The sequence below is a fragment of the Ceratotherium simum genome, chromosome 11 (genome assembly GCF_057802395.1).
Source record: "Ceratotherium simum simum isolate JZ-2026a chromosome 11, ASM5780239v1, whole genome shotgun sequence".
Taxonomy (NCBI): domain Eukaryota; kingdom Metazoa; phylum Chordata; class Mammalia; order Perissodactyla; family Rhinocerotidae; genus Ceratotherium; species Ceratotherium simum.
In genome coordinates, this window is record NC_141910.1 from 76187536 (window position 1) to 76215302 (window position 27767).

Genomic DNA, 27767 nt, shown 5'->3' on the forward strand with positions numbered 1-27767 from the left:
TAGCAGGGTCCGCGGGGGTCCTCGGGGGTCAGTGGAGGTCCCCAGCTTCCGCAGGGATTGGCGGGGGTCCTCAGGGTCAGCGGCAGTCCCCGGGATCCGCGGGGGTCCTGGGCGGTCCTGGGAGGTCTCCGGAGGTTCTCCGGGGCCGGGGCGTCCGGACCGGCCGCGTCTGAGCGGGAGTGGCCTCGCCCAGCCCCCGCCCGGCTCCCCGCCCCCGCCGGCCCGCCCACTTTCTCCCCGGTCCCCCACCCCTGTCCCTGCAGCGCGTGGGATCCTCCAGCCGGCGGCGAGCGCACGATGCGCGGACCCGGGCGCCCCCTCCTCCTGGGGCTGCTGCTCGTGCTGGGGGCGGCGGGGCCCGGCCGGGGAGTCGCGGAGCCCCGGGAGGCCGCGGACGGGCAGACCCTGCTGCGGCTCATCGTGGAGATCGTCCAGGAGCTCAGGAAGTACCAGTCTGGCGAGGCCAAGAGGCCGCCGCTGTGGGGCCAGGAGGACTACGCGCTGGGCCGCAGGGAGGTCGCGGACTACGGGGCGGATCCGGAGGAGCAGAGAGTGGGTGAGCGCCCTGCCGGGTGGTCGTGGGGACAGGTGGCCGCGTCCAAGGACTTCTCCGTGTGTGTGCTGTGTAGACGGAACCCGGCATATCTGTCTGTCTGTCCTGTCTCGGGAGACACTGGAAGAATTCGTATTTGCTTGGAAATAGAATTGTCTTTGAGAAAACATTTTAAAAAGATAAACCCATCTCGATTGTTTAAAAAAACTAGGAAATATTTTTGTAAAAAGAAGAAAATAGCAAGGCGGTGCATGATGGCGGGCAGGCAACTCCCCCTAGTGCAGTGCGCGGAGACACGCGTCCTTACCCGGGTCGGTAATGCCGGCACAGAGCTGTCATCTGTTATTTTGGAAATGGAAGTATTTTCAGCCAAGCAGTTTCAACTGAGGCAGAGATGTTTCAGCCCCCCCCCCCCAACCCATGGCAGAGCCTTCCCAGAGCCGCTGCCCCACGGGAGATTTCCGAGGAAGGCGTGCCGGCGCTAATGCTTTCATGACACAATTAGGTCAAATATGATAAGGTCAGTTTTCTATAGGCTGACTCAAGTTAGGAGAAAATGAAGAATGACATTCGGGAGATGTCTGAGCCCGGCAGTGAATGAGATTCGGATGGAATGTTCCGACTTCCAATGAGGAGTATTTGTGGTAAAATGAGTAAGTCCAGCCATATACAGTCATAGCTAAGTTGCTAATTACTAGCTACAGGTGAGTCAAGAATGGTTACAGATGACTGTCAGGAAGCAGGAAGGCTGAAGTCAGAGCACGTGAGGGAGGCACGGCTTGACCCCCGGCAGACCCATGCGTGGGGACAGAGGCGTGCCGGCAGGGTCTCCCAGGAATTCAACCTTCCTTATAAGCCGGGTTCAAGTCTGTTTCCACGCATTTACACCAGCCTTCCTAACAGGTGTTTGAAAGCATTTAATTCTTTTTCTAAATATATACCTCGAAAAAGTAAAGTCCTATGGCAGACTTTTTGTTTGAAGGATCAGGTTTTCTTTATAGAACTCTGAGAGGTTGTGGGATTTGATTCCCAAGCTCTCCAAACTGCAAGTGTCTAAAAGTGACTTATTTACTGGAAGCTAACTGTCAACATATACACACACACACACACACACACACACCGTTCTTCACCTCACAGCTTGATGATCACTGTCTCTATCCTAGTGGTAGAGATTGGACAGATGATGTTGGAGCTTTGTGAGTAGTTAATACTATTTGAAGAAAACACGTCTCTGAGTATGTGTCTTCACATTACATCATATACAACCACCGAGGGCTCCACTCTGCTTGGTGTGGTGCCACATGGCTAAAGCAGCGTGTCCCATAACTTTCTTTAACATTCACTTAAGATCACATGAACAAAACACTTCTTTCAGGCAATACAATAATTAATTTCTTTCCCCTGAAACAGAAATTGTTCCTCGAGACCTAAGGATGAAGGACAAGTTTTTAAAGCATCTTACAGGTCAGTTTTCTCCCCGTCCCTTCCGCTCTGCCCGGCTCCTCGCAGCCCGTGAGCCCTCACGGTCTGTCTCTCCTCCCGTGTTCCAGGTCCTCTTTACTTCAGTCCGAAGTGCAGCAGACACTTCCACAGACTCTACCACAACACCAGAGACTGCACCATCCCGGCGTGTAAGTGACAGCCTCTGAGCTGCTTTAGAAATGCGGGACAGCGAGGGTGCGGTTCTCGTGTCCTTTCCCTTACCTAAACAGGCGCCTGCTGTCTGGAACTCAGTTCTGCTAACATAGATTCCTTCTTAACTATGGAGTCAAGGGCTCGGGGGACCAGACCACTGAGGGAGAAACCTCCATTCTGTTAGTGCCAAACTGAAAATTATTTACATTCACTGGCATCAGTCAACTCTCGGAAGGGGCTGAACTCTTGCATTCACGTTTCCTTTTCTGAATTCTGGCATGCTGCCTGCATTTGTGTCTACTCGAGTGTGACAGTTAGACCAGTGTGGAGCATGAGCTGTTTCGGTGGCCACTGCAGAGGGCTGTGATCTGCACATCAGGAGTCGGTGGACCGGGGCCATGCTGGTAGCTTTCCTGACCATCGCCACTGCCCTGACCAGAGACCCTTGGTGTCCATCAGTAATTATAATCTCATCACCCAGAATTTTATTGCTATTTCAAAATCCTGCTCTGCTGGTTGGCTTCCTCCCTAATCAGAAGGTTGTCCTTCTCCATCCAGCTCTCAGCTGTGACTTTCTGGGTGTTTCTCCATAACAAAATGTATTTTATTTCCCCCAAAGTGGCTCCTTGTACAAAACACATAACGAGAACAAGTGACTTATTAGCTAGAGTGACATCTGAGAGCCCTGGACTGGCTTTTTCTGCAGGGACTACAACTTTCATTTCCGTTGAGGCTCATGGGATGACAGCCCTGCAGACGCAGCAGACCCCCTTGCAGCTGGATCTTCCACGATCCAGAGGGCTGCAGACTAGACCTGCCTGTCCTCCCTTCAAACAAATAAGCCTTTTACTTGAAGTGGAAGTTTTTTCTGCTTGGGCAGCAAAGTTACCCTGAATAGTAACAGCTGTCTTTATGGAGCTGCCTGTCTGGGTGCATCAACGAACTTGCCAGGCAGGCAGAGCACCACCTTTCCAAGGGGGCCGAGGCTCTCTGCGTTAAAGCTGTCTTGGGCATAGGGAGCGCCAGTCCGGGCCCAGCGGCTGCTCCTGGGGGGACACCAGCAGCACAAGCGTCCCTCGGAGCTGTGTTTCTGTATTTTTCAAGCCCTGTGCCTCAGTCCTACCCTCTCATCCAGGCCCCATGGGCCTGGGACACGTTACTCCTCTATTTCCTTCCTCTGAAATGGAATCACCTCCTGTTTGAGAATTAACCTGCTTCCTGGGTCCAGAGAATCTTCTCACATTTATTGTTTAAATGTGTATACATTTTTATATTAATATTGTCTTACAATAATAGGTTTAGAATTTAGATCATAGATTCTAAATTCAAGAGTGACCTTTGGGGTCATTACTTCTGATCCTTTCATTTGTGGATGAGGAACAGGCCACATGCCTCCTCTGCCAGTCCTCCTCCGGGACCCCATGTGTGCCCACATTTGCTGCCCACTTTTGCTCACGGTCATTCAGCTGCATGCCACCAAGCGATGTGACCAGGACCCTCGCGCCTCCTCCGGGCCTCAGAGGGGTGGAAGGCCCACAGACTGGTGCTCTGGGATGAGTGGCTGTCCATGCGGTTTCTACCTCTTAGCCCACAAAGCGCTGGAGAGCAGAAGCGGGACCACTTGTATACAACAAACTTCCTAGAATCCTGGAAGGTCAGAACTGAGAGGAACCGAGAGCCTCTTACTCAAAGTGTGGTCCCTGGGGCTCCTTGGAAGCACAGGTACCTTAAGTCCCGCCCAAACCTGCTGAACAAAACCTGCACCTTAATAAGATCCCCAGATCCTAGTACATCAGGGTTGGAGAGAAACGGGTTGAGTGGATTGTGGTCAACTTGAGGATCTCTCGACATGTCACAATGGAAGTAGTGACCTCGTGCTCGCAGAATCTGCTGCGTCCACATGTGATCCTTTTCGGAAAACTACATCCTAGAAAGTGTGGTACAACTGAGGAAGAGCCAAAGAGCCAGGAATTCAGGGGACCCTACTTCCAGCTGTTGGATCATTTTATCCTTTGAACCCAAACTGTTATGTCCTCTAGGTATTTGGGAGGCGTGCTTTTAGGAGTAGAGTCAGCTGCTGGTCTAACATGTTGTACAGATTTATTGTTGTCAATTACTCATCCATTCAGAATTTCAGTTCAGTATGAACTCTTCCATTTCTAAGTAGGATTTTGTGACTCTTGAGAAGTAAACTTTAGTAATTTATAAACTGCTGCCACTTTCCACAGAACTTCCTTCTGGGGAAATTCCTTGATGGCTGTGACCCCTGAACCTCACTTGTTTTCTGTGAGGTGGACTTGTCAGGGTAATGAGAGGAAATTGAGGACGATGTCAGGGAAAGTCAGTCTGCACCCAGAAGTGAGCTCATCGCTTCCTCTCCTCATCCAGCCCAGGTCCTTCTGCTCTGCTACTTGACCATTGACCCACTTTCTTTACAATTTTTATGCAGAAGGCTTTATGTTACGATCAACTCAAGTGGGGACTCAGCCTGCACATGACCCAGGAGTTAAGTGACAGAGGCCGTGGGAAGACTGTCTGCTGGGAGCAAAACTAAAGCTGTTCCGATGACCCCAGCAGCCAGAGAGAGAGGAACGGGCAGGGCAGCCGGGCGGGAGACCGTGTCTGCCCATCCTCCCCTCTGCAGCCCCCGGGGTTGTTGTTTAACCCCTGCCCTGTGGCGTGGAAGCCCCCAAGTACCACAAATTGTTACATCAACCACATGGAGCCCACGATTGCAGGTGGCAGTCTCCGTCCCCTGCCAGGGAATTCAGACTATTTAAGAAATAAATGGCTTTAGCAGTTGATATCCTTATTAAAAACATGCTATTTATTTAAGAGTTGCTGAGGTAACTGACTTATTTGGGTCTGTGATTTATTTTCACTGTAGACTATAAAAGATGTGCCAGGCTTCTCACCCGGCTCGCTGTCAGTCCAGTGTGCATGGAGGGATAAGGTAAGCTGACGCGGAATGTCGGCACAGACACCAAACACGGGAATCCCGTTTGGGACATGAGAAATTCATGAGTTTAGAAACACTCATTCTTTGGCTAAAGTGGCCTTACTTTGAGTAAGGTTGACATAATGCTCAAAATATCTCCAAATATTGGCCATCAATAAAAGGTGCCCCTGCTGGCCTGTACAGCCCCGTGTGGAGACAGTCCCTGTAAACATTCCTATGACGACACCTGGCACCGAGCGTGTGTAAATTTGAAACATGGCCCATTAGTAACTGATGCGAGCACACGACCTTGTGCGTAAATTAGGGTGCCTATCTGGAACCACGCTGTTCACGGGGCTTCCACTCCCCCAGTCACACTCATACCTGAGCATATGACTAACCATACCCACACAAAGTGTATCGATATATCTGGGAAATGTTTGCGTTGGGTTCTGTCATTATGCCAATAAGCTTATAAAGAATAGCTAAGAACAGCTATCCTCTTTAAATGTCCCTATCAGTTATTTTTTCATAGCCTCTAATGGTAAAAATGTCAATGCACATCAAGAGTTTATGAACTAAGCTTTCTACCTTGGCCTCCTGAGGGCGGATACGTAACATGTAACACCCACATCAGCCACACGGTCAACGGAAGGACTGAAAGGTTTTATTTTCCTGACGCAATGCCACAGAGTTCAGTCACAAGACTGTAATTTCATAAGTTCGTACTTACTGTGTGTGTCTTGTGCTGGGCGCTGCCGGATGCCAAGTCTGTCCCCACAGACAAGACATGGTCCCAGAAAACGTATCAGCTGTCCAGAAGCACTAACAGACAAGGGACTGTTCTGCTGTCCTGTTTCGGTGGTCACTCTCACGTCCCGTGAGCGGATGAGGGAGCAGTGGTCTTTCACAGACTTGCTCACTGGACAAGGCAGTGCTGATGAAGGCCTAGCCAGGCACAGGGGGAGTGGAGCCAGCCCTGGCGTTCCAAGATGGGGCACGTGTGGGGAGCCACCACAGGCAGGACCCACGCCGTCCTTAGCGCTGTCTTCTCCCCGTCAGAAGTCCCGCTAACAAACGGAGGAACAACAGCAGGGCTCGGCGAAAGGCGTGGTTGATGGAGGCCGTGATACCACATCTTACACAGGTTCACTGGAACTGTCATCGCACTTATTTGGGGAAGGGAAAGCATGGTTTTTAATGCCAAAGCTGAGAAATGACGTGCGTTAACATGCCACCCAGCTTCACGTCTCCTCTGGATACAGTCCATTTCCTCTTCCACTGCCCACATGCCACACAGAAAAGACTTTTTCTTTTTAAAGCAGTGAATGGATTCTTTAAGTCTCCCAAAGTGAGATGCTAGAGGAAATGAGAACGTTATTTTTATTTAGCATTTCTTTATACTAGAACACCAGTTTCCAGAAACATCCTTGGAGAACAACTTCCATTTCCCCACAAGTGGGGAGACTGAATGCCCCATGGCTACACCCCTGGAGGGACGACTCCGGCTACAGGCTTCCATCTCTACGCCTGTTAACTGGCCAGCTGCTTCCCACAGGTGACCGCTCCTGGAGAGACAGCTAGTTGTCCTTACAGGAGCAAGATCAGCATCATGACCAAGGAGACTCACGCTCATGTGCATTCACCACCGAGCTGGTCCTACCTCTGCATCAGTCTCAGGATGGGCACATCAGGGCTTTGCCAAATGCAACATGGACACTTAGGGAAAAGCCAAAAACAAAAGGAGTCCAGGCACATAGAGTCATGTGCCCTTGGACTGGCATTGGTAACTGATGCTGCTTCTGCATCACGCCCTCCCTGAACCCCCAAATCTGAGTCTCACCAGGCAGTGGAGACTAAAGACAGAAATGTGCCCACAAGTGTCGACTCCCAAAAGGCCGCCATGCCCGACAGTCACACTTGTCACAACTGTAACTGTGTTCATTTTAGCCAAGAAATGGGTGAAGTTTAAAACAGGCATTTCTGCTAGCTATACTAATTTCGTAACATTTTCACAAGATTAATTTCTTGTAATTCCAGAAGTTTTAAACTGCAATGGCAAACTCTGAACTGGTTGGTCCAACAGTGTAGACAGTCAGGGCTTCTCTGAACCCTGCAGGCTGTTAGCACATTGGTGAGCGACCTTCTGGAGGGTAGAGCGCCCTGCAGTCCACTCTTCCAGCTGACGGCGGGTTTCCCCGTGTGGCAGTGAGCTGTGTCCAGACGCCCTTCCTCTGCTGTGCTCACGGGAAGGTGGCAGGCCGAGGCTGCAGATCACAGCCTCGTCTTCCTAAGGATGGAGTTTTCAAAGGGGTCCCCGCACAGGGACACTGCACACCTGCAGTCTCAGAGCAAACCCCTTTGCCCCCTTCTTCCTAAAGCTCATGGACTGATCTCCTCCGGCCGTTCCCAGCTACCCTCCCTCCCTCACACACACTTCTTTACCTGACCCCGGCTAAGCTACGTAAAAGCCTCCGCTCTGGACTATTTCAGAGAAACACAGTTTGAGTAACAAGTACAGGCTCAGTCTACAGAGTGAGCCTCATCTTAGTAACCTTGAAGCCCAACATTATCTTAAAAATTAATAAACAGCATACCAATGCTTCAGGTAAACCGCATGGAGTACTAGGAAACAGAGTTTATTCTTGCTGGTTTTGCAGATCCTCGTTCACTTGGAGAGGCCCGTCAGCGTCTCCCAGGATTGCCACCCACTGTCAATCAGTGAGACCAAATCACTGAGCATTTGACACACACGCATCAAGACTAAGCACTGTTCTTAGACTTTAATAAGCATTCACCTGTACTCATGATGACTTTCATTCCTTTAGCTTAGCAGGCATGTACTAACTGTAGCACTAAGTTATTTTCCACAATAAAATAGACTACTTTTTGGAACATAGGAAATATACATGCAGACTGAGATTCATGTTTATAACACGTTATGTCCCATAATTTAATGTACAGGTCTTCCAGAATGGCTAAGAGAGTGTGACCAGTTACGTGAAACCACATGTCTCTCGGCAGCGAGCAGAGCCGTAAGGAGACCCTGAGAAGTGCCTTGGAAACCCACAGGGACAGAGCCTGCTGCCTTCACGGACACAGCCTGTGAACAAGAGATTTATTTTTGCAGACAGACTCTTCCATAATCCCTTTAACTTGAGTTTTGTGTGTTGTCGACGCTGTTTGCGGATGTATGTTCAGTAAATCAGTGTGACAGATGCACTGGCCGCTCGCTATCTTACAGGACAGAAGCAAGCGCAGGCCTACAGGACGCCGGAGAAAGACACTTCATTTTCCTGATTAGATAAACCACAAAGAATATTTCTTTAGAAACATAAGCAGAATCTGAAACTCTATTTTCATAAAGCATATGGTATGATTTAGTATTTTTTATTACTTTTACAATTAAATTCCCAGAGTATTATTTGGAACTGCATGAAAAATAAATAAAAAACCTTCAGTCGTGTTTTGGAGACTGTGGAGTGTAAATCTGTGAAATAAATCCAGGCTAATTTCATTTGCCCTTTGTACAATAAATGTGAAGTAGCATCCAGATACTGTCAATATGTAAATACTGTAAATAAAACACAAGTAATAAACGAAGTGTTTGTCATAACGAAGTCTTCAAAGTGACTATTTACTTCTAACAAGTTCACTCTTGGGAATTCACTGCGTACAAATCTGTGACGAGACTGCAATACTGCGGATCGCCACAGGATATAAAAGGCACGACTAAGTGGAACGGGAGGGCCATGCGTCTGGTAAGGGACAACTGAGTCAGCATGTTTTAAAGGAGAGTCGACTGTACGGTGGTGACATAACTTCTTAGGACAGAACCTGACTTGGGCGGGAATGTTTCAAATGAGGTTCATCATATTTCCCTTATGGCCTAAACTAAGAGGAACCTCCAGACTTCAAGGCAGCTCCAGACTTTTACAGTTACAGGAAGACGTATTTTGTACACATCTGATTGGATCCAACTTAGAAAGACAAGTGAACTCAGCACCGAGTCTCTTTCCTCACATGACCCGTTTGGATCCAGCCAGACGCACAGGGGAGACACAAGTCCGAGGATCTGTGTTTAAGATAAACATGTCAACATTCAAGAACACCATCTGTTACGAACATAAAGGAACAGAGGAGTAGGAAATGTCTCTGACTGGAAGACCAGGGCAGCCATACCTTCTCGAGTGTTCTGACTTAATCCTATCTTCGAGCTGCAGTTGATGACTTAACCTGTCCCTCAAGTTCTCCATGTCCTGGCAGTTTTCAGAGTATGGATCTTGCCGGTGACTCCACAGGGAGCCGGGCGCAGGATCAGCTGACCCTCTTCCCGTCCCTCTCCTCGGCCACCCCTGGGACAGCGCTGCGAAAGCTGCCTTGCTTATCCTTCAGGGACAAGTGGGTTCAGGACTAACGCCCCCACCTGGGACCCTCACAACACTGAGGACTGGCGGCTCCACCACACCCAGAAGGGGCGCCCTGACGGCCGTCCCCTCAGCTGCTCCACGGGTGGCGGTGGCCTGCCTAGACTCCGTATGAGGACTGATCCCAGGCTTTCAGGTCACCAACCACCAACGGGGATGAAGACAGGGTAGAGCACGCGGGGCCTGACTCGGGGTGCGGCTCCGTAGGTGCCACTCTCTGCTGACCGGGGGGTCAGGACACTTCGGCTGCAGGGCCTGAGCTTCTTCCATAAGTTGACATCACTGTGAGGGAAGCAATGGGCTTATTTTCATCGTTTGCTTCCTAACACTGACGATAAATGTGCCCCTGGCATCACAGACCATCTGAAGGGACAAGAAAGGTCGTTTCCCAGGTCTCCTCACCGATCAGTGAGTAAGCAGGCAGACAGCAGACTGCACCTTAGCTGTGTCTGTGTCACTTCCCCAGCTTCTTTCAAAAACAGTCTTTTCTGACATATATCCATATGAATTTTAGACCAGTCATCTCGAAGTGCACAGAAATTACCTGTATTTGCCTATAAATTAAGCATGAATGAAAGAATACTGAACAGATTGACATTTAAGCATTCCAACATAAAAGTTTTCCAACTTTTTATTTTTCCCCACCTAAGCCCGTCTGTACTTGACATTTGGGTTACGTGTGCAGAGAAAGCAGACGTTCCTCCGACTGCCCAGGAGATAAACTAGCATACCAGTGTCCTTCTTTCTGGATATGATTCAACTTCCAGAGGCAAAGTGGATCAAAGGGGAGAAAAAAACCTGATTTCCTTACCAAACAAACGAGGCAGACAAAAACTAGGAGGTTTTTGTTAATTCCACGGATTTGTCTCTTTCCTCTCTTACACACAAGTGTGCACTCTGTGTGTAACACTCTTCATCAGGGTGTGAGCTCCTCTGAGAGGGAGCAGGGACTCTGGCACCGCCCATCACGTCGTCCACACTCCAGGGAAGACGAGCAGCAGGTCCCTGAAGTCTCCCTGGGCTCAGACACTGACCTGGGCCTCAAAGGGGTGTTTTCCCTCATTACGTTCCACTTTGTTGTTCTACTATTTTGTGCCTGGGGAGAGTGGGAGGTTCAACCCGTCTAACGACACTGAATGTAGCCCACAAACTGTCTGAGTCAAAGACTTTTATTATTCTTCTGCCAAACACAACAACTGATTTCCATCTATAATTATGGTTTAAGACAAAAAAGGTAAGTCGACTGAAGACACAGTCGTGGCCTTGAGCTATGGACGGCATTGCACTCTGACCCTCCACTGAGAAATGCGGAGCCGGGTACACGAAGCATTAGCGTACCTTCTCCAGGAAGGCTCTGCAGCACCTCACACACTGCTGGTAGACGGTCTCGAAGTCAGACTCACTACCCTGAAAGGACAGGGAAAAGAAAAAGTAGCAAAACTGTAGAGTGAGAACCTGATGCTGTTACTCCTCAGGCAGGACCTGCCAAAAGGCTGATCTGTATGTCACCCCACACGCACGTCAGAATGGAAATAAGCGCTGTACTTACATAATACGGATCTTCAATAATTAATTGTTTCTGTGGATCATAGCTCCCAAGTAGTTCAATTTTGGCTTTGCAGTTTTTAACTTGATTACTTTTTCTATTCAAATCTCTGTAAAATTGAAACATGAACTTAGTTTTCTAATCTATGGTTTCAAGTTAAACAGTGACATCTGCTAGGGTTTTATTAAATATCCATATCAAAATCCAGCAAAAGTGACCTGATTTAAAAGGACACCCAAGCCCACAGAGCCGCAGGGCCCCCAGGCAGCTGCCCGTCAAGGTCTCGTCTCTTAGGCGAGAGTGCCCAACAGCAGCACAAACTTTTTACACAAAATGTGCATCCTTAAGTCAGACAATAATTACATATTTTCCTGTGGAATACGTATTGAGACAATCAAATGAAAAAGATTCTGTTGTAGAGATTAAACAAAGGGAACAGATGGAACTCGAGCAGCCAGGTGCACCAGGCCCCAAGGCCATCGACTCCATCCCTCAGCATCTGGACGCCAGAGTTCAGGGAGCAGCCTCACCGCTATCTGTTCCTGCTTGCATTCCTCCAGCCTCCGCCCAAGCTCTCCTGACGCCCCCTGGCCTCACGCTGCCCCCAGGGGAGGGCGGCTGCACGGGGCTCGATGGGACCATCCCCCCGTGAGCACCTGGGATGAGGCGGGCACGGTGTGGCGTAGGGGTGGCAGAACCTCACGACACTTCCCTGGAGAAGTGACCTCGGCTGACCCATGAAGAGCAATGCCCACCAATTACTTCTCAATAAAATGAAAAAACAGAAAAGAAAAGAAATATGCATAAAGGTGGCATAATAAACAAACAAGGAAAAAGAAACACGAAGAACGGTTGGGACCAACTGGCCAGAGCAGGAAGGACCAAGCAGGGTGACAGAGGACCAGAGTCCCTACCGGGTGTGGTGGTGACACCTACACGCTACCAGGAAGTGAGAGAACCTAGAACAAACCAACTGAAATACAAAAACGGGAAACGCATGCATGTCAGTGAAGGTCCTGATGGATGAGACGCGACTGGAAGCCGCGGCACCCGCATCGTCCTCTCCGACACAGGCAGGGAAAACCCGGCGCTTCTCTCCCACAGACACGCGGAGTGCTCGTGAACTAGAATCGGCAAGAGCTAACACGTCCCTGCGCCCGCGCCGACGGCACATCCATCCTCCACATCCATCCTCCTCGGTGCTGGCGGAGGACTGAGGGCCCCGCCAGGGGATGGCGTTAAATCGTGGATCTGCTGTGCGACAAGCAGCACGCCGCCTGGTCTCACAGAGGGCTCTCTTCACACACTCCACCTGCATCTGCTTCTAGGTTTGTAAATACATCGTATTCGCTCAGTTTTGGCATGATCACATTGTATTGTTTCACCCTTATGTTTGATCTTATTTTAATACGTGCAGCCCACTCGGGACTGTAAACTTCATGAGGGTGGGCAGCAGGAGAATCTTCTCCTTGTCCTCTACCAGTGCCTGCCGCTGTGCCAGGCACACACAGCTGAACAAATGCCACCAAGTTCCTTGTTGCCCAAATACAACACGTCCCTGGAGTCCAATGCACATGTGAGGCAATAAGGCATGGTGGTGAGTGTGGCTCAGTGGGGCGAAGGCAGGACTCTGCTTCAGAGCCTAGGCTAAAATTCCACCACACACACCCCCTAAATCTGTGAACCTCTGGGTGCCTCAAATTCCTCTTTGATAAGATGGGGCAACAGTGCAAACCCACAGATTAAGTGCTTCAGCATGCAGAGCACATAATACACAATATACCATGGTTAGCCATTTTTATCTAATACCCTAGTCTGTCGTGTTTTGTTTTTTAAGTCCATTAAGGCAATCAACAATTGAAATAAAGTAAAAAGTTCTCTTTTTTGTCAGTCTTTTTCGGGGGCAGCAGTAATGGGGGAATAAGACGAGAAACACAACGAGTCACGACAGTGGTAACAAAACCACTCTCCTGTGCAGAGACACGGCCGACACAACTGCCTCGCACGCCAGCCGGCCTCTAACTACAGCAGGGCCTCGCCTCAGGGGCACCCTCACCTGAGGTGTGTCTCTGTAAATGACCCCTAAGACAACTCCAGATTACTTGCTGGATCCCGACTGCTCTAGATAGATGATTCTCTCTATGTGACACCGCGGCCTATTGAAGGTGAGATGAAGTCACTCTGGACAACAAATGACTGGGCCCATCACTGCTGAGAGTGGAACAGAAATGCCCTTAAATGTGCTTACCTCAGATTGCTCTCATCCATGCACAGCATGTAATCGAACGTGGCGAAGTCTTCTTTGGTAACCTAAGATTACAGTCAAAAATACAGTGTTTATGTTAAACCAATCAAGCCTAGGGGGTCCAAAGCAGTATAAAGGAAAAAAGCTACATCTGAATCTGTTATTCATTAATCAGTTAAATAACTTGGGGTACTTTACAATTAAAATAGAGCTATCCTATTTCCTAAAATTGTATTGCAGAGAAGTTTCATATGATAAAGCTCCTTGGAGTGATCATAAAATAGTGTAATACACAGACACGAGGTTTACACTGCATCTTCAGTTCTTAGTAACAAAGTACAATTCAGCCAACACATTACAACGTCACACATGTAATCCCTTCTATTTCCATTTTACAAGTCCTTAGCATCCTAGGCCCTGGCGACACACACCAGCCGGCGACAGTCCCGGGGGCCTTCCCTCCCACGCCAGGCAGAAAACACATGGGAGGCGACGCCGCCTCAGAGGAAAAGGAGGCAGCGAGGCCATGGCGGGGGGAGAGAGGGAGACGGGGCTGTAAGGAGGGTGGTCGTGAGGGTCCACTGGGACGGAGACACAAGAGGACCTGCACCTGTGGCTCTTTGCTGAGTGAATATCCGTCATCTGAACACGGCACAGAAGAGGCCACGCAGCATTTTTACTGCGTCTAACCTGAAAACTCAGCGTTGGAGCCAGCCCCGAGGGCCTCGTGGTTCAAGTTCGGCGCGCTCCACTTCGGTGGCCTGGTTCGGAACCACACCACCTGTCTGTCAGGAGCCATCCTGTGGCGGCAGCTCACACAGAAGAACTAGAAGGACCTACAGCTAGAAGATACAACTATGTGCTGGGGCTCTGGGGAGGGAAGAGAGAGACAGGAAGATTGGCAACAGATGTCAGCTCAGGGCAACTCCTTCCCAGCCAAGAAAAAGCAGCAGCAAAATACGATAATGAATAGAAAAAAACAACCTTACTGCTGTTTTATGACATCATAACTCATAAATACAAGCCCACTACAATATAAACAAAAACATGATCTTGTGATTTTGACTGTGATAAATAACGACACAATAAGAAAAAAAGAATACAAACAGGCCACAGAATGAAGGCAGAAATAATTCCTGAGAATGTAATTTCAATAATAATAATCTTCCTCACTAAAACATCTTTGAAAGGGGCCGGCCCCGTGGCGTAGTGGTTCAAGTTTGTGTGCTCTGTCTGCTTTAGTGGCCCAGGTTCGTGGGTTTCTATCTCGGGTGTGGACCTACTCCACTCATCAGCCGTGCTGTGGCTGCATCCCACATACAAAATAGAGGAAGATGGGCAGAGATGTTAGTTCAGGGCCAATCTTCCTTGGCAAAAAAAATCCTCTAAAATACAGTTATACAACGAAACTACAAAGAAGATATTGAAAAGCTGGCTAAACAGAGTGGTGATACGCTATTATAACAATCAGTGTAGAGAAAGAATAATATTCATTATTCTGTGAAAAATGATAGACTTTGGCTCTTCGTATGCACTTGCATTAATTCTTAGTATCACATGTTAATAAAGTACTGAGGACTAAATTTTGTTAACATTCCCAAGGTACTAGCTTATTTCAAAATCTGTCAGAACAAATACTATGATAGGTTCTATGAGAAGTGTCCTAGGATTAAATACTGAACGCTGTTTTTAATTTTGGAATGACTGCAATTATGGATTGCAGGAAAGACAGACTCAGTGACTGAAAGCCATCTACCAAACCATACACGATGTTTAGATGTAAAACAACTGGGCAACAGGAACAGCTGTGTTGAAGCTCACAAAGGATGCACAGGACAGGATCTCTGCTTGCAGCTATAAATGAAATAGCTTGTGGTGAACCAACCCTACTGCCAGAAACAACTAGAAAACACCCGTAAAAATCAAAACAGCCCCAGTCATTAGTGTGTTCCTGTGACAGTGAGGCTGGGAGAGGCCAAGTCCCCACGAGGAGCACTCCACAGGCAGGAGGGTCCACACACTCCTGTGGGGGTGGCGGGCACACATCCCTCCAGGCCTTCACCCCTGCTGCCTGGCTGTGTGCCAGGGAGCTCTGTCCAGAAAGGTAGGCCTGAGGGGCCAACTCCTGCCAAAGGGGCAGCTGGTGGTCCACCCTCCTCCCCTCAGAGAATTTGCTCACACCACGAACCCACTGCAGCCGGAATAAGGATCCTAAACGTCTTGGTCATAGAAATTTTTAACTCTTAAAAATTATTTAGGCCCTCCCTCCAAACAACTTGTTTACATGGGTTATATCTACTAATATTTATCACAGCTATTAAAAGTGAAAATTTTAAAACATCCATTATTCATTTAAAAATGATAAAAATTCGGGGGCCGGCCCAGTGGCGCAGTGGTTAAGTTCGTGTGCTCCAATTCGGCGGCCTGGGGTTCGCCGATTCGGATCCTGGGCACAGACCTACTCACTGCTCATCAAGCCATGCTGAGGCGGGTCCCGGACAGAAGAACTAGAAGGACTGACAACTAGGACATACAACTGTGTACTGGGGCTTTGGGGAGAAAAAAAATAATAATAAAAATTCATTATCTGTTATTATAACTCTTTTTTAAAATGAAAAACAGCTATATTTGCCAAACTGAAACCTAGTGAGGGCAGTGCACTGCTTTAATTTTTGCAAATCTCTAATGTCTGCTTCCCAGAAGACAGGAGGCCTCTACATGCTTCTGCGTTTGATCTTCGCAGCATGCTGTCTGAGCTGAAGCATATGAAGTAAGCCCAGCCCACACAAATATGCAGTTTAAAAGCGTCTTTTCACAGCCATTGTAGGGAACTGTGGATATTCTCTGATACTACATCAAAGCTCAGTAAGTGCTAGTTTCTTACAGGTTATTACCTGTAATGTAGAACCTGAAAACCTACCAGGAAACTTTTACTACTCTGTTCAGTCCGCTGGTCAGTCTGACACTTTGAATGGACCCTTGACTCACGCACACTTTCGACCTCAGGGCCCCATCTTGGGAACCGTATTGCACACTCCAGGGCAGTGATTCTCACATGGGGCAGTCACGTTGTCTGGAGACACCTGTGATTATCATGATGGGGGGAAAGTGTGCTCCAGCCTCTCTGGGCAGAGACCAGGGACGCTGCTCAACATCTTGCGGTGCACGGGATGGCCCCACAACAAGAGCGATCCAGACCCCAGTGTCAACAGAGAAACCTGCTCCAGATGCCGGGAAGCCGAGGCAGAGGCCACTGCGGAAAAGGAGTAGTGAGCAACCTCAGGGGCTCCAGAGAAAAACTGGGGTCAGCGCTGGCAAGAGGGCAGAACTGGGAGAGCAAAGACCCGAGACAGAAGGGAGCCTGCCACCCAGCGTGCTCTTCTCAATCATCTGCCACAGTCCTAAACTACTTGGAGGAAGAAGACACCAGTGGAGGCTGCAGCAGGCTCCGTGAGGAAGAAACAGAAATTCTCCTTCCGAAGCCGACCAGGACGAGGAGCCCGTCTCCAACACCACAGGGGAGGGTCCACCCAAGGGGCCCAGGCAGCGCAGGCCAAGCAGCAGGAAGCCAGGACCAGCCTCAGGTCAGCTCCACCCACAGTCCTGTTAAGGGAATCAGTCCTAATTTACTTCCCTACAAAAGCGAACCCCTCTGGGAGCAAAATACGACTTCCAAGCTTCTATAATTTCTTACACATCACCATACTGCATTTAATTCAAACTAGCGGGCAGACCAAGCAATAAACAACAAAAACACAAAACAAAAGCAGGCTCATAGAGGACCCAGGTGTTAGTTACCAGCTTTTATTTAAAATAATCATGATCACTATGCTCAAGAAAATATAGGGCAAGATGTGGAATTTCATCAGAAAACTGAAATCTATTAAAAAAAACACACAACTTAAAGAATTAAGTAAACAAAATAGCAGACACTAAATATTCAATGGATAGAGGCCATGGGCTGTTTGGAAACAGGAGAAAGATTGGTGCATCAGAAAATAGGTCAGTAGAAAATCAGAATGATGAACAAGAGTGAAAAGGATGGAAAAGGGAGAAAAGAGCTTAAGAAATTTATGTTCAAAATACATTTAAGTTGAATCTCAGAAGAGAGAACGAGGAGAAGGAAAGTATAAAAAGATAACAGCCTAGAATTTTCCAAAACTGATGAAAACCATCATGGCACAAAGTCAAGGCAGAGTTAGGCCTACCACAAAACACTGCTGAAAACTCAGTACCAAAGAAACCCCTGAAGACAGCAGGGGAAACGACAGAGCTCCAGAAACAAGGATGAGATAAATCCTTCCACACAGTGAGAGCAGAGGGACGATCACATTCGACAAACTTTATGAGAACAGAAGAGAGGGAACACTGCCAACCTGTTTTATAAGGCTGCACAACCGTGACATGCGTGCGACGCTCGTGTGGACCCAACCCTGACACACTGCGTGCGACGCTGGTGTGGACCCAACCCGGACACACTGTGTGCGACGCTGGGTGTGTATCCAACAGAACCACACACAGATGCTCACCAAGACTCGTGCAGAAACATTCACAGCAGCACTGAGCCCTGGACCAGAAATAACCCAAGTGTCCGTCAGGAGCCGATGGATAAATAAACTGTAACCCAACTGTACGATGACTCTGAATCCAGCCCCGAGAATGAAGGAGCCCTTGCGACAAGCACCCCAGAGTCTCACAGAGGTGAGAGCTGACAGCAGGAAGATGTGCTGGCGGCCCCCGCCTTCAAGTTAGAAAGGATAATGTGTGTTCAGTGGTGACTCTGGGGAGGTGCGGTGGGTCACACTGTGAACCGTGTTGAGGGCACAGGACACCGAGGTCACTGAGCAGAGGAAGGAGTGTGGAACAGAGTAATCTAACACAGCTAACCACTGTGAGTTCACACTCAGGGGAACTGACTGCATGCATTCAAAGGAGAAAAGCACCCTAGAGGTATTTTATTTATTAAACCAAAGTTGAAAGTATTGGGAAAATTAAAATTTTAAGAAATAGACTAGTGCTCACACAAATTGTGACAACTACTAAACAGAAAACATGTAAACATTAGCAAGATGCTACAAAAAACGAAGATCTGATATGATACTGATTTATTAAATATGTCTTACTAGTACTTTGAAATTTAAAAAATAATCGTTAGAAAATTTTCTTAAAAGCAACAGGAAAAAAAAGGCAAAAAATAGATTATGTGGAAATACTACTTATAAAACCGGTAATTACAAGTGTTCTTAAAAAATAAAAAGTTTCTAGGAGCCGGCCCAGTGGCGCAAGTGGTTAAGTGCACACGCTCTGCTGTGGCGGTCTGGGGTTCACTGGTTCGGATCCCGGGCACGCACCGATGCACGGCTTGTCAGGCCATGCTGTGGCGGCGTCCCACATAAAGTGGAGGAAGATAGGCACAGATGTTAGCCCAGGGCCAGTCTTCCTCAGCAAAAAGAGGAGGATTGGCAGATGTTAGCTCAGGGCTGATCTTCCTCACACAAAAAAAGAAAAAATTAAAAGTTTCTAGCTTTAGTTTTATTAAGGCAAGTGTATTTAAAATACTTTATTTGTACCCACTTTTATTATATATTTAGTGCATGAAAAATAATCTGATCTTAAAAACAGAAAACATGAAAGTATGATTGCTCATAATTCTGACAGACTACTCAAAATAAATCTACATTTATTAAAAAATAGAAAGTAGAATTGGCAAGGTATGCAAAACCCTGAAGAGATCAGAATGGACAAATGATACAAAAAGTATTTAATCTTCTGTCCAATGAAACTTCCATTTAAGAAGGGTCAGGTCCTTAGGGTAGTAAATTTAAATACTACATAGTTAACATGCAGAGTCAACTGACACAGCCACAAATTAGAAGTTCACAGATCTCAGAGTAAATATATCTAAGCCAAAAATAATGTGTGTATTACTAATTTCTGAGACATCATTAACGTATCAAAAGTGTTTCTATGGCAATTTTGTTTTGTGAGTTTTCTGGCTCACATCTCTGTATGTTTTTATTGAAACAAACAAATAAACCTGATCGAATCCATTTCTACCTCTTTAAAGCTGGTGAACCTCCAATAAGTCATGTATTTTCTCTGCAGAACTCAGTTTCTTGATCTGCAAAATGGGTTTATCAACTACTCCCTTCCCTAAGGAGGTCCTGAAGATCAAAATTAAGAATACACTGCCATAGAGCACAGCAATGTGAAAAACTTTAAGACAAGACGAGACTTAGCACACCCATGATTAAATTACAGCTCTCTCACTGCTGTCCATACTTATAAATGTGTAATGTATTTGACTGATTTTCAAAACACCCGGCTCCTCCTTTTGCAGGCCTCAGAAGCTCATGTCTGGACAGGCCTGCTGTTCTCTGGGCCAGGCCAGGGCCCGGCTTGGCCGACAGAGCCTGCACATCCCCTTAGGTTGGAGACAAAAGGAAGTTAGAAACTTTTAGCTAAGTTTTTAAAAACCCAACTGACTCTCCATAAAATCATATTGATAAAAGTAACTGTCGCTGCAGAACAATATATCAGGCATTTTGTATCAAAAACAAAGCCGATTTCTTTAGAAGCTGGTCCCTGTGATTACGGAAGGTTCCAGAACACCCACCTGCAGCGCTCCTCGTGAGGGACCTCTACCGCCTGCCTGTGGACCCCGCAGTCCCACTAAGAACGCCGCGGTGACGACCTCACTTTCCCCTGTGGCCCAGGACGAGTCCAGGACCCCGCGGTGCAGTCAGGTGGCGATTTAGAAGAGCTCAAGTTTAACAGCCCGTCCCTCCACCGCACTGGGCACATCTCCCGAGCGCAACAGCTACATGCAGTTAGCGGCGTCCACGCTCCACAGAGCACCTTCTTCACCAGAGAATGTCCTATCGGGCAGTGCTCCAGAATCTAAGCCCGGGAGTACAACTATACTCCATAATAGTATCGTATTACCCTATATTTCTAAGGCACTCACAATGGAAAATATGCTTTTGTATATATTACAGAACTTTATTCTAGCAACAAACTTGTAATGTAAGCAGACTCGTCACCATGGCTTAAATGTTTAAAAATCACACAGATAGAAACAAAAAGGAGACTACGCCTCAGGTCTTCCAGCTCCTAGCCAGGGCTCTCTCCACTACGGATTATGTAATTACAGGTGCATCTTAACATGTGAACCCCAAGCTCACGAAGACCGCTCCATCGAACTGTGGAACCAGAAGTGAAACCGAAGGGGACACTGGGGCAACTTAAGCTGACCCTAAACAAGCACACTCGTCAACAGTGAGTCTGCTTAAGCCCTCCCAAGCCCTCGAGTTACGGGACTCTTTGTCTTAGAACTGAACAAGATCTCCTCTACCTGTCTTGCCTTATGGGCTGTGTTAATGCCATGGTTTCTGAGGCAGCTCACAGCTCTTGGATCTGGCGACCGGCCCACGTTCCAGTCAGAAACAGCGCCGCTGTCAATGACCCACTGCAACACAAAACACACAGGTGCACCTTCAAGGTCGAGTACGGTACCTGGCGGGCAATGTGACTCATGGGGATACCATGCCTCTTCATGCAACTCTGCCCTCGGTAATCCGGAGGGTTTCCTATTTCATATGTGGATGTCGCTGCACTGTCTATCCTCCACTGCAGGAGAAAAAAAAAGTTTTTTCGCAATTTCCTGCCTAAAGGCATTCAGGCTGGCCTCTTTAGGACAGGGAAAGGTACTTACATTATCTGAAACATTCTGATCCGTTACAAGTTTTCTGAAAACTGCTTCTGCAATGGGTGATCGGCAGATGTTACCTTAAAAAAAGGGGAGGCAGCAAGTGAGCGATCTGGTCCAACAAGGACGGCATTTCCCTAAGCAAAGCAAACCCTCCTCTTCACGTCACAGTCCCACCAGCACACAGCAGGACCTGTGGAGAGCAGGCGGCCAACCCAGGCTCAAGACTGGATACCAACTGTCCAAGTCCTTGAGGACAAATGACAGACACCAGAAAAGCAATGACAGCCACAATCACTGCTTTCCAGGATGCTATCAACGACCCAGAACTGAGTCACGAAATCAATGAAGTGGGTTGTAAGCAGCCTATTTTAAAATGAAACGCAATAGAGGAGAGTCAAAAGTATATATTTTCAAGTATACTGCACATAATAAGGATGAATATTGTTTCATAAAATACACAAAAAAATGTATTTAGGTATAAGAGTAATTCAACACAAGGGTTCACTGCAGGGTCTGTGCAAAGTCCTTGCTAGAGTCTGCAGATCCGAGCGTGGCAGCTGAGTTAGGGGACAGTGCTCCCGGCCACCGAGTGTGCCCTGAACTTCCGAGGTCAGCTGCAAGCTCAGGGACCCCGGGGCCACCCTCACTTCAGACCAGCTGGCTACAAGTTCCGGAGTCCCCACAGGCACAATAATTCTCTAGAAGGACTCCGAGAACTCAGGAGATGCTACGTTTACGACTATAGTTTTATTGTAACGAAGAGATACAAAGCAGAACCAGCCAAAGTTGGAGAGCACAGGGCAGATTCTGGAAGACTTCCAAACACGAAGCTCTCTGGTCCTCGGGACGTGTCATCCCTGTCATTCATGTGCCAATACTCAGAGTACTGCCAATGCAGGACTCTCACCAGAGCCCCAGTGCCGAGGGTTTACTGGCGTTTCATTAGATGGGCATGGATGATTAAATTACCAGCCTCCAGCCCCACTCTGAGTCACCTCCTCCCTGAATAACAAGACACCCCTGTCCATCCTAGGGAATTCCAGGGGGGGCTGGAGTTCACCTCCCAGGGGCCAGGACAAAGGGCAGACCTTTCAACAGGTGGGGCCCAATTCTATAATACATGGGGCAGGGGAGATAAAAGACATAAAATCTTCTCTCAAAATCTTTCTACCATGTGCCAAGCAATCTATTAAGGGAGATGCAGATTTTGCTATAATAAAAACAAGAAAATAAATGCTGACAGACAAGCAATATACTACAGGAGCACAGGAAAAGAAAGATGCTAAAAAGCATAAACAAACAAGGATATTTCTTATCAGAAAAAAGGAAGGAAGATTAGAGCTGACCTTCAAAGGATGGAGCGGTCTCTAACGGGCAGAGGCAGGGAAAAGGCATTTAAAGCAGGGTGCATGAATAAGCATGTGAAGCTGACCAAGCGCGGAGGAAACGAGTGTGCGCTCACAGGCACGGCACATGGGAGCCCTGAACTGCGGCCAGGATCTGGACTTGGTGTCTCCACAACGGGGAGAAACCGGAGGTTTGGGGGAGAGGAGTAACGAGATTCTTCAACAAACTTGTTCTGTATGCCTACTACTTAGGAGCCACGCTCGGTGCCGGGGCCTGAAGAGAGAAAGCTATTTAAGACGCAGAGCCTTCCCACAGGTCAGGAACACAACCCCACAGGGCTGGGCTTGAGACTGAGGTGGAGGGACGCGCCCCAGGAGCTCAGAGGAAACAGGGAGGAACAGACAGGACTGGAATCGAGGAGGTAGTGCGGGAAGCGAAGGGAGGATACAGCGCCAGGCGACAGACCTTCCTCTTCACCAGTGTCTGAATTCTGTGGTTCACGAGAAACCTGCAGAATCAGGAGCTTCTCAAGGGCTGTGAAACCCAAGCAGCTTCCTATTGCATGGAACCAACTCACCGACTTGACTACAAGGTTCTTCAGTTTTTACATCACTCTCAGGTCCTATAATCTACTTATAAGGTGCTTTTTTCCCCTAAAGACTGAGGTATCCACAGCAGCAACAGGTCTACCAACCACGAAAGGGAAGAAGACAGGAATTAACCTTGAAGACCCTCCACATGCTAGTTTGTGTTGTGAAGTTTTTCCTTGCAACATTCTAAATTTTTGTTTAGTTTTTAAAACAGGTATTATCATCCCCACTATTTTAATTACTGAAAGGCTTCCTATGCTGTGTAATTAGCATACTTGTCACCATACACCACAAGAATACTTTTAATAGCAATCACTCTATTCCAAATCAAGACAATTGTTATTATTTTGGAACTCTAGAATAACAGGTGCCTAACAGCTCAGCATCTAAAGATGCAATAAAAAGACCAGTCTCACCCTTCACAGATAATTATCATTAACTGTAAAGTAACAGCTTAGTTTCCCACAAGACAAAAACGTGGACTATTTACTGCCTTAAAGGCATACTCATCCACACTTACTTTTTTCCCAGACAGTTATACTTACAGCAAGAAGATGTGTATAATGTGCGTGAGTGGAAAAGAGTTTACTACTACCAAGATTAGGAGTAAAGTCACACCTCGTGTACCGGCAATAGACAAGAAATCCTGCTTGTTTATAACTTGCCCTCCTGGTTCCAAAGCTGACATCACCAAATTAATGTGTTATTAAAAATGAAGCACATCAGAAAATCACAGCACTCCAGTGTCCCCCACGTAAAGTTCTGAACATTTAAAAGGTTATCTTCAGATTTTTTTAGGCAAAAATTTCAATCTGTGAAGTCTCACGTTTGTTTTTCCAAATTAGGTAGCATAATGTATATTCTTACTTAACACCTTCATTTTAAGAGACTCATGAAAAAAAAAAATGAAATCCTCCGAGGTCGGGGCTGCGTCTGACCCAGCGCAGCACCCCCTACACTGAGCACTTAATAAAAACGGACTGACCATAGGAAAAGGTAATCCAATATCACCTCCACCCTTGCTGGCTGTGCATGGTAACAGCACACGTTCCCCAGTGCGCCCCTATCTACAAACACGTAAAACGCTTTCAATATCCTTGCCAAAATAAGTTCAGTTGTTTTCTGCCATTAGCCTTACCAATGGAAAACATTCAGTCTGAAAAGGGTCCAAATGAATGCCCTGGAGGAATAAAATTTTTACATTTCAAAATTACACCACTCTTCCTGTCGCGTGTACAGGCCCACATGAAGGGCACATGCCAACCGCTCAGCTTCCCCAGAACCCACTGCTTACCACCTCCAACAGCATCGCTCCGCTGCAGCACACGCTCCTCTCTGCACAGCTGGTCTTCTCCTGCGGCCCTCCCGGTCTAATCTCACACGACAGCTCAACACTTCTTAAACTTCCCTCCTCTGCTCAAAATCCTCCAGGGCTTCTGTCCTTCAGAGTAAGCCCTCATCCTCACATGGCCTCACCAGACCTGTCCTCCGTAGGCCCCAAAACTATGGCTGGTGGTCCACCACCTTTGTGTGCAGCCCACAGAGCTAAGAATAATTTTCATATTTTTAAATAGTTGAAATAAACTCAAAAGTAGAACAACATCCTGCGACATGAAAAAATTATATGGAATTCAAATCGCAGTGTCCTCGAATAAAGTTCTATTGGAACACAGCCAAGGGTCATCATTTCCGTACTCTGCAGGGCTGCTTCGCTCTCACCTTTGGTATGGCCTGCAATGCCCAAGATATTTTCTCTCTGGCTCTTTCAAGAAAGAGCTTGCAGACTCCTGCCCTGGAGCACTCACTGTATGTAAGGAATTACATTCTCCCCTCTGCACTGAAAATGGTACTAGTTATGTATCCATGGGAGCACTGAGAAAACAGTCACTCAAGTTATCTTCCAGTCCTCAGGTACAGATGAGAAAGACGACTAGTCACTAGCCCAGCCGGTGGCTCCCCAGCCGTCTCTGGAGCATGGCCAGCCCTCTCACTCCAAAACCTCTCACCTTCTTTCCTCTGGGCCCAGGATGCTTTTCCAAAATACCGCAGGCTTGCTTCCTCTCCTCCTTCAGCTCTTTGCTGGGATGTCACCTCCTAGGCGAGACCTTCCCTGACCCCCACTTAAAACTGCACTGCATTCCCACCGCCCCTTTCCTGTTCTTAACACAATGCCAACTGACCAAGCAACCAAGTACTCGACTGTTGACGACACAATGTGCGCTCTAGATTTGCCTATTTTGCTCACTGCTATATCCCTGGCACTCAGAACAGCACCTGGTAATACAGTAGTGGGTAAAAAAATTGAAGATAAATCTACACAAGCATACCCGTCCCATTAACAGCCATCATTGTGCATTGTGTCAGCACAATCAACAACACTAAGACAAATAAACCAGGCAATGGAATCTACTAGATGCCCAAGCAGAACAAACTGCAATTAATAAATTTATGGATTCCATCAGTCAGCCTTCAATGGAGAGCTTAAAAAACAAATGATGCCCACTCTCAAAGTGAGACAAGGTGGCTTTCACTTTGCCCGTCATAAAAATTCAATTCTGCAAATGCCTAGTGAGCATCATATATTATCATAAAGCTGGAAACACAAAGAAAAATAAGCCAGTTACTGCCCTCAAGAGCCTATCATGTAATCACAATAAAATTCATGTAATGAAAGGTGTCCATAAGGGGTCATAGGAACAACTACCTCCACCTAGAGGATGTGGGAAGAGTGAAGAGGGACTATCTGGGTCTGACCGTATTACAGAAAGGCTTTCCCAGCAAAATGCAAAATGGGCGCCCAGAGCAAGCCACCCATGGCGCGCTGAGCATCTGAAGCGCTAGAGAACAGCAAACAGTCACAAAAGGCAGTGTCTGGAGGTGTGGGTAGGAAAAGGTAATGGAGGTAAAGTGCAGCAGCTGGGGGACTTCTGTCCTCCTCCTGAAGGCGAAGGGCACACTGTAAAAAGGAGCGGAAACTTTATTCCGTAGGAAATGCAGACTCACTACTGATGATTTAGGCCTTCCCCTCTTGGGAGTTAGGGAGACAGAGTGGAAGTGTTGAGGAATACGACCCTGTGGAGCCATCCCAAAGGAAGAACTCTGAAAATTAAAGGGAAAATGAATTTTTTTTTTTTTGTGAGGAAGATCGGCCCTGAGCTAACATCTGCCAATCCTCCTCTTTTTGCTGAGGAAGACTGGCCCTGGGCTAACATCCATGCCCATCTTCCTCCACTTTATATGGGACGCCGCCACAGCATGGCTGGACAAGTGGTGCATCAGTGCGCGCCCGGGATCGGAACTAGTGAACCCCAGGCCGCCACAGCCGAGCGCGAGCACTTAAACCGCTTGCGCCACCGGGCCGGCCCCAATGAATTCTATTTTGAGTAAAGGAAGCTAACTGTTGAAACTCTAAGAATGAAAATAACTCTGAGCTGGAAGGTACTTGAAGGACTAAAATTAAAAAATACCTTCATTTTCATGCAGAGGAACCGGAACTTGGCTCCTGAGGCTGATCACATAGAGACCTGAAAAAATCAGGTCTCCGTGGCTGGGCTTTTACAACTAAGAGATCCAAAACCCTTGCCTTTAGAAACCTGAAACTCCATCTGCCTTAAGCTCGGATCCATTTGTACGCATGGGTCAAGAACACCAGCCAGCAAACCACTGCTGTCACGGGGTCGGGGCATCCAGGGCTCCTAAGAGAGTACATGAGTCCGGCGGCTTCGGGTCTACCCAACGAAGGGGAAACAGGAATTCTAGGCAGGTACCATGGAAAGGACCCTGGCTTGGAATGAGGTTGCTGCAAGTGAGGAGACCCAGCTTGCAAAACGGGCCATGCCGGTGAGAGGCGACCAAGCATGCGGAGCAGGCTGGGCAGGTGAGGGGACCTAGTGTGCAGAGCGGGCTGGGCAGGTGATGGGACTCGGCCTGCAGAGCAGGCCAGGCAGGTGAGAGGAGACCAGGCGTGCAGAGCAGACCATGTAGGTAACAGGAGATCAGGCATGCAGAGCAGGCCGGTAGGTGAGAGGGGACCAGGCGTGCAGAGCAGGCCGGCAGGTGAGAGGGGACTGGGTATGCAGAGAGGGCTGGGCAGGTGACGGGACCAGGCCTGCAGAGCAGACCATGCAGACGAGAGGGGACCGGGCATGCAGAGCGGGCTGGGCAGGTGACGGGACCCGGCCTGCAGAGCAAGCCATGCAGGTGAGAGAGGACCAGGCATGCAGAGCAGGCCGGCAGCTGAGCGGCGCGGCGGGAGAGATTCATCCCCCCTCCAGGCCGCCATACCCGGCCTCCTCCCGATCACCGGTCCTGGCCCAGCGGCGCAGCCCAGAGCGCACGAGGCCCACCCCACCCTCGGGAAGGTCAGAGGGGGGCTAGATCAGCGCCGTCTCACCCAGACACACGAACAGCACCGACTTCGGCACCTGCTCAGCCATCTTCCCGCGCACAGCGGCGCGCACTCACCACATCCGGACTTTTCCGGGGCTGCGCATGCGCAGTGCAAACAGCCTGCCGCGCGCGCCTGCGCAGTCCCACCCAGAGTGAGCGTTTCAGTCTCGCGCCTGCGCAGTCGAGCTCCAGCGTGGCGGGCGGAAGGCGGGGTTAGAGTCACCAGGAAGGCGGGGGGAGGGGCCGTGGGGGCGGGGCCTGGAGTCACCTGGAGGGCGGGGGTGGGTAGTGGCGGCCGGGGGTCACCCGGAGGTCGGAGGGGGCAGTGGGGCGCGCCCGGAAGTCACCTGGAGGGCGGGATGGGGGGGCAGTGGGGCGGGGCCGGG

The 27767-nt window shown here is 48.4% G+C and overlaps 3 protein-coding genes across 5 annotated transcripts in view; 2 read left to right on the forward strand and 1 right to left on the reverse strand.

Annotated features, from left to right (window-relative positions):
• The first annotated feature begins 266 nt into the window (after window positions 1–266).
• On the forward strand, window positions 267–5140 carry ALKAL2 (ALK and LTK ligand 2). Its single transcript, XM_004436492.3, has 4 exons — window positions 267–556; window positions 1964–2017; window positions 2104–2184; window positions 5076–5140. Exons 1-4 carry the CDS (start codon window positions 298–300, stop codon window positions 5138–5140), a joined length of 459 nt encoding a protein of 152 aa, XP_004436549.1. The 5' UTR covers window positions 267–297.
• A 5566-nt stretch (window positions 5141–10706) lies between these two features.
• ACP1 (acid phosphatase 1) lies at window positions 10707–27540 on the reverse strand. Of its 3 annotated transcripts, none has more exons than XM_004436434.3 (6): window positions 27386–27540; window positions 21059–21132; window positions 20699–20812; window positions 13348–13409; window positions 11103–11208; window positions 10707–10960 (listed from the first exon to the last, which is right to left on the reverse strand). In XM_004436434.3, exons 1-6 carry the CDS (start codon window positions 27426–27428, stop codon window positions 10883–10885), a joined length of 477 nt encoding a protein of 158 aa, XP_004436491.1. In that variant the 5' UTR covers window positions 27429–27540; the 3' UTR covers window positions 10707–10882. The 3 variants fall into 3 exon arrangements, 2 of the variants coding, with proteins under 2 accessions (XP_004436491.1, XP_004436490.1); XM_004436433.3 differs by lacking the exon at window positions 20699–20812 and adding an exon at window positions 20860–20973 and having other exon boundaries at window positions 27386–27539; XR_015553698.1 differs by lacking the exon at window positions 10707–10960 and having other exon boundaries at window positions 11125–11208; window positions 20699–20973.
• SH3YL1 (SH3 and SYLF domain containing 1) overlaps window positions 27484–27767 on the forward strand; it is a 49100-nt gene continuing 48816 nt past the window's right edge. The window contains exon 1 of the mRNA XM_087436405.1: window positions 27484–27533. Coding sequence (XP_087292531.1) covers window positions 27484–27533 — 50 coding nt within the window. The remainder of the gene's footprint in view (window positions 27534–27767) is intronic.

What these genes read in the sequence shown, in the direction of transcription:
- ALKAL2 (XM_004436492.3), top strand. Translation starts at nt 298, where the DNA reads ATGCGCGGACCCGGGCGCCCCCTCCTCCTGGGGCTGCTGCTCGTGCTG. An exon ending in GTTTTTAAAGCATCTTACAG is followed by an intron (nt 2,018 to 2,103) that starts GTCAGTTTTCTC and finishes CCCGTGTTCCAG; the next exon opens with GTCCTCTTTACTTCAGTCCG. An exon ending in AGACTGCACCATCCCGGCGT is followed by an intron (nt 2,185 to 5,075) that starts GTAAGTGACAGC and finishes TTTTCACTGTAG; the next exon opens with ACTATAAAAGATGTGCCAGG.
- ACP1 (XM_004436434.3), bottom strand. Translation starts at nt 27,428, where the DNA reads ATGGCTGAGCAGGTGCCGAAGTCGGTGCTGTTCGTGTGTCTGG. An exon ending in CAGCCCATAAGGCAAGACAG is followed by an intron (nt 13,410 to 20,698) that starts GTAGAGGAGATC and finishes CTGTAATCTTAG; the next exon opens with GTTACCAAAGAAGACTTCGC. An exon ending in ATGGATGAGAGCAATCTGAG is followed by an intron (nt 11,209 to 13,347) that starts GTAAGCACATTT and finishes TCAATTTTACAG; the next exon opens with AGATTTGAATAGAAAAAGTA.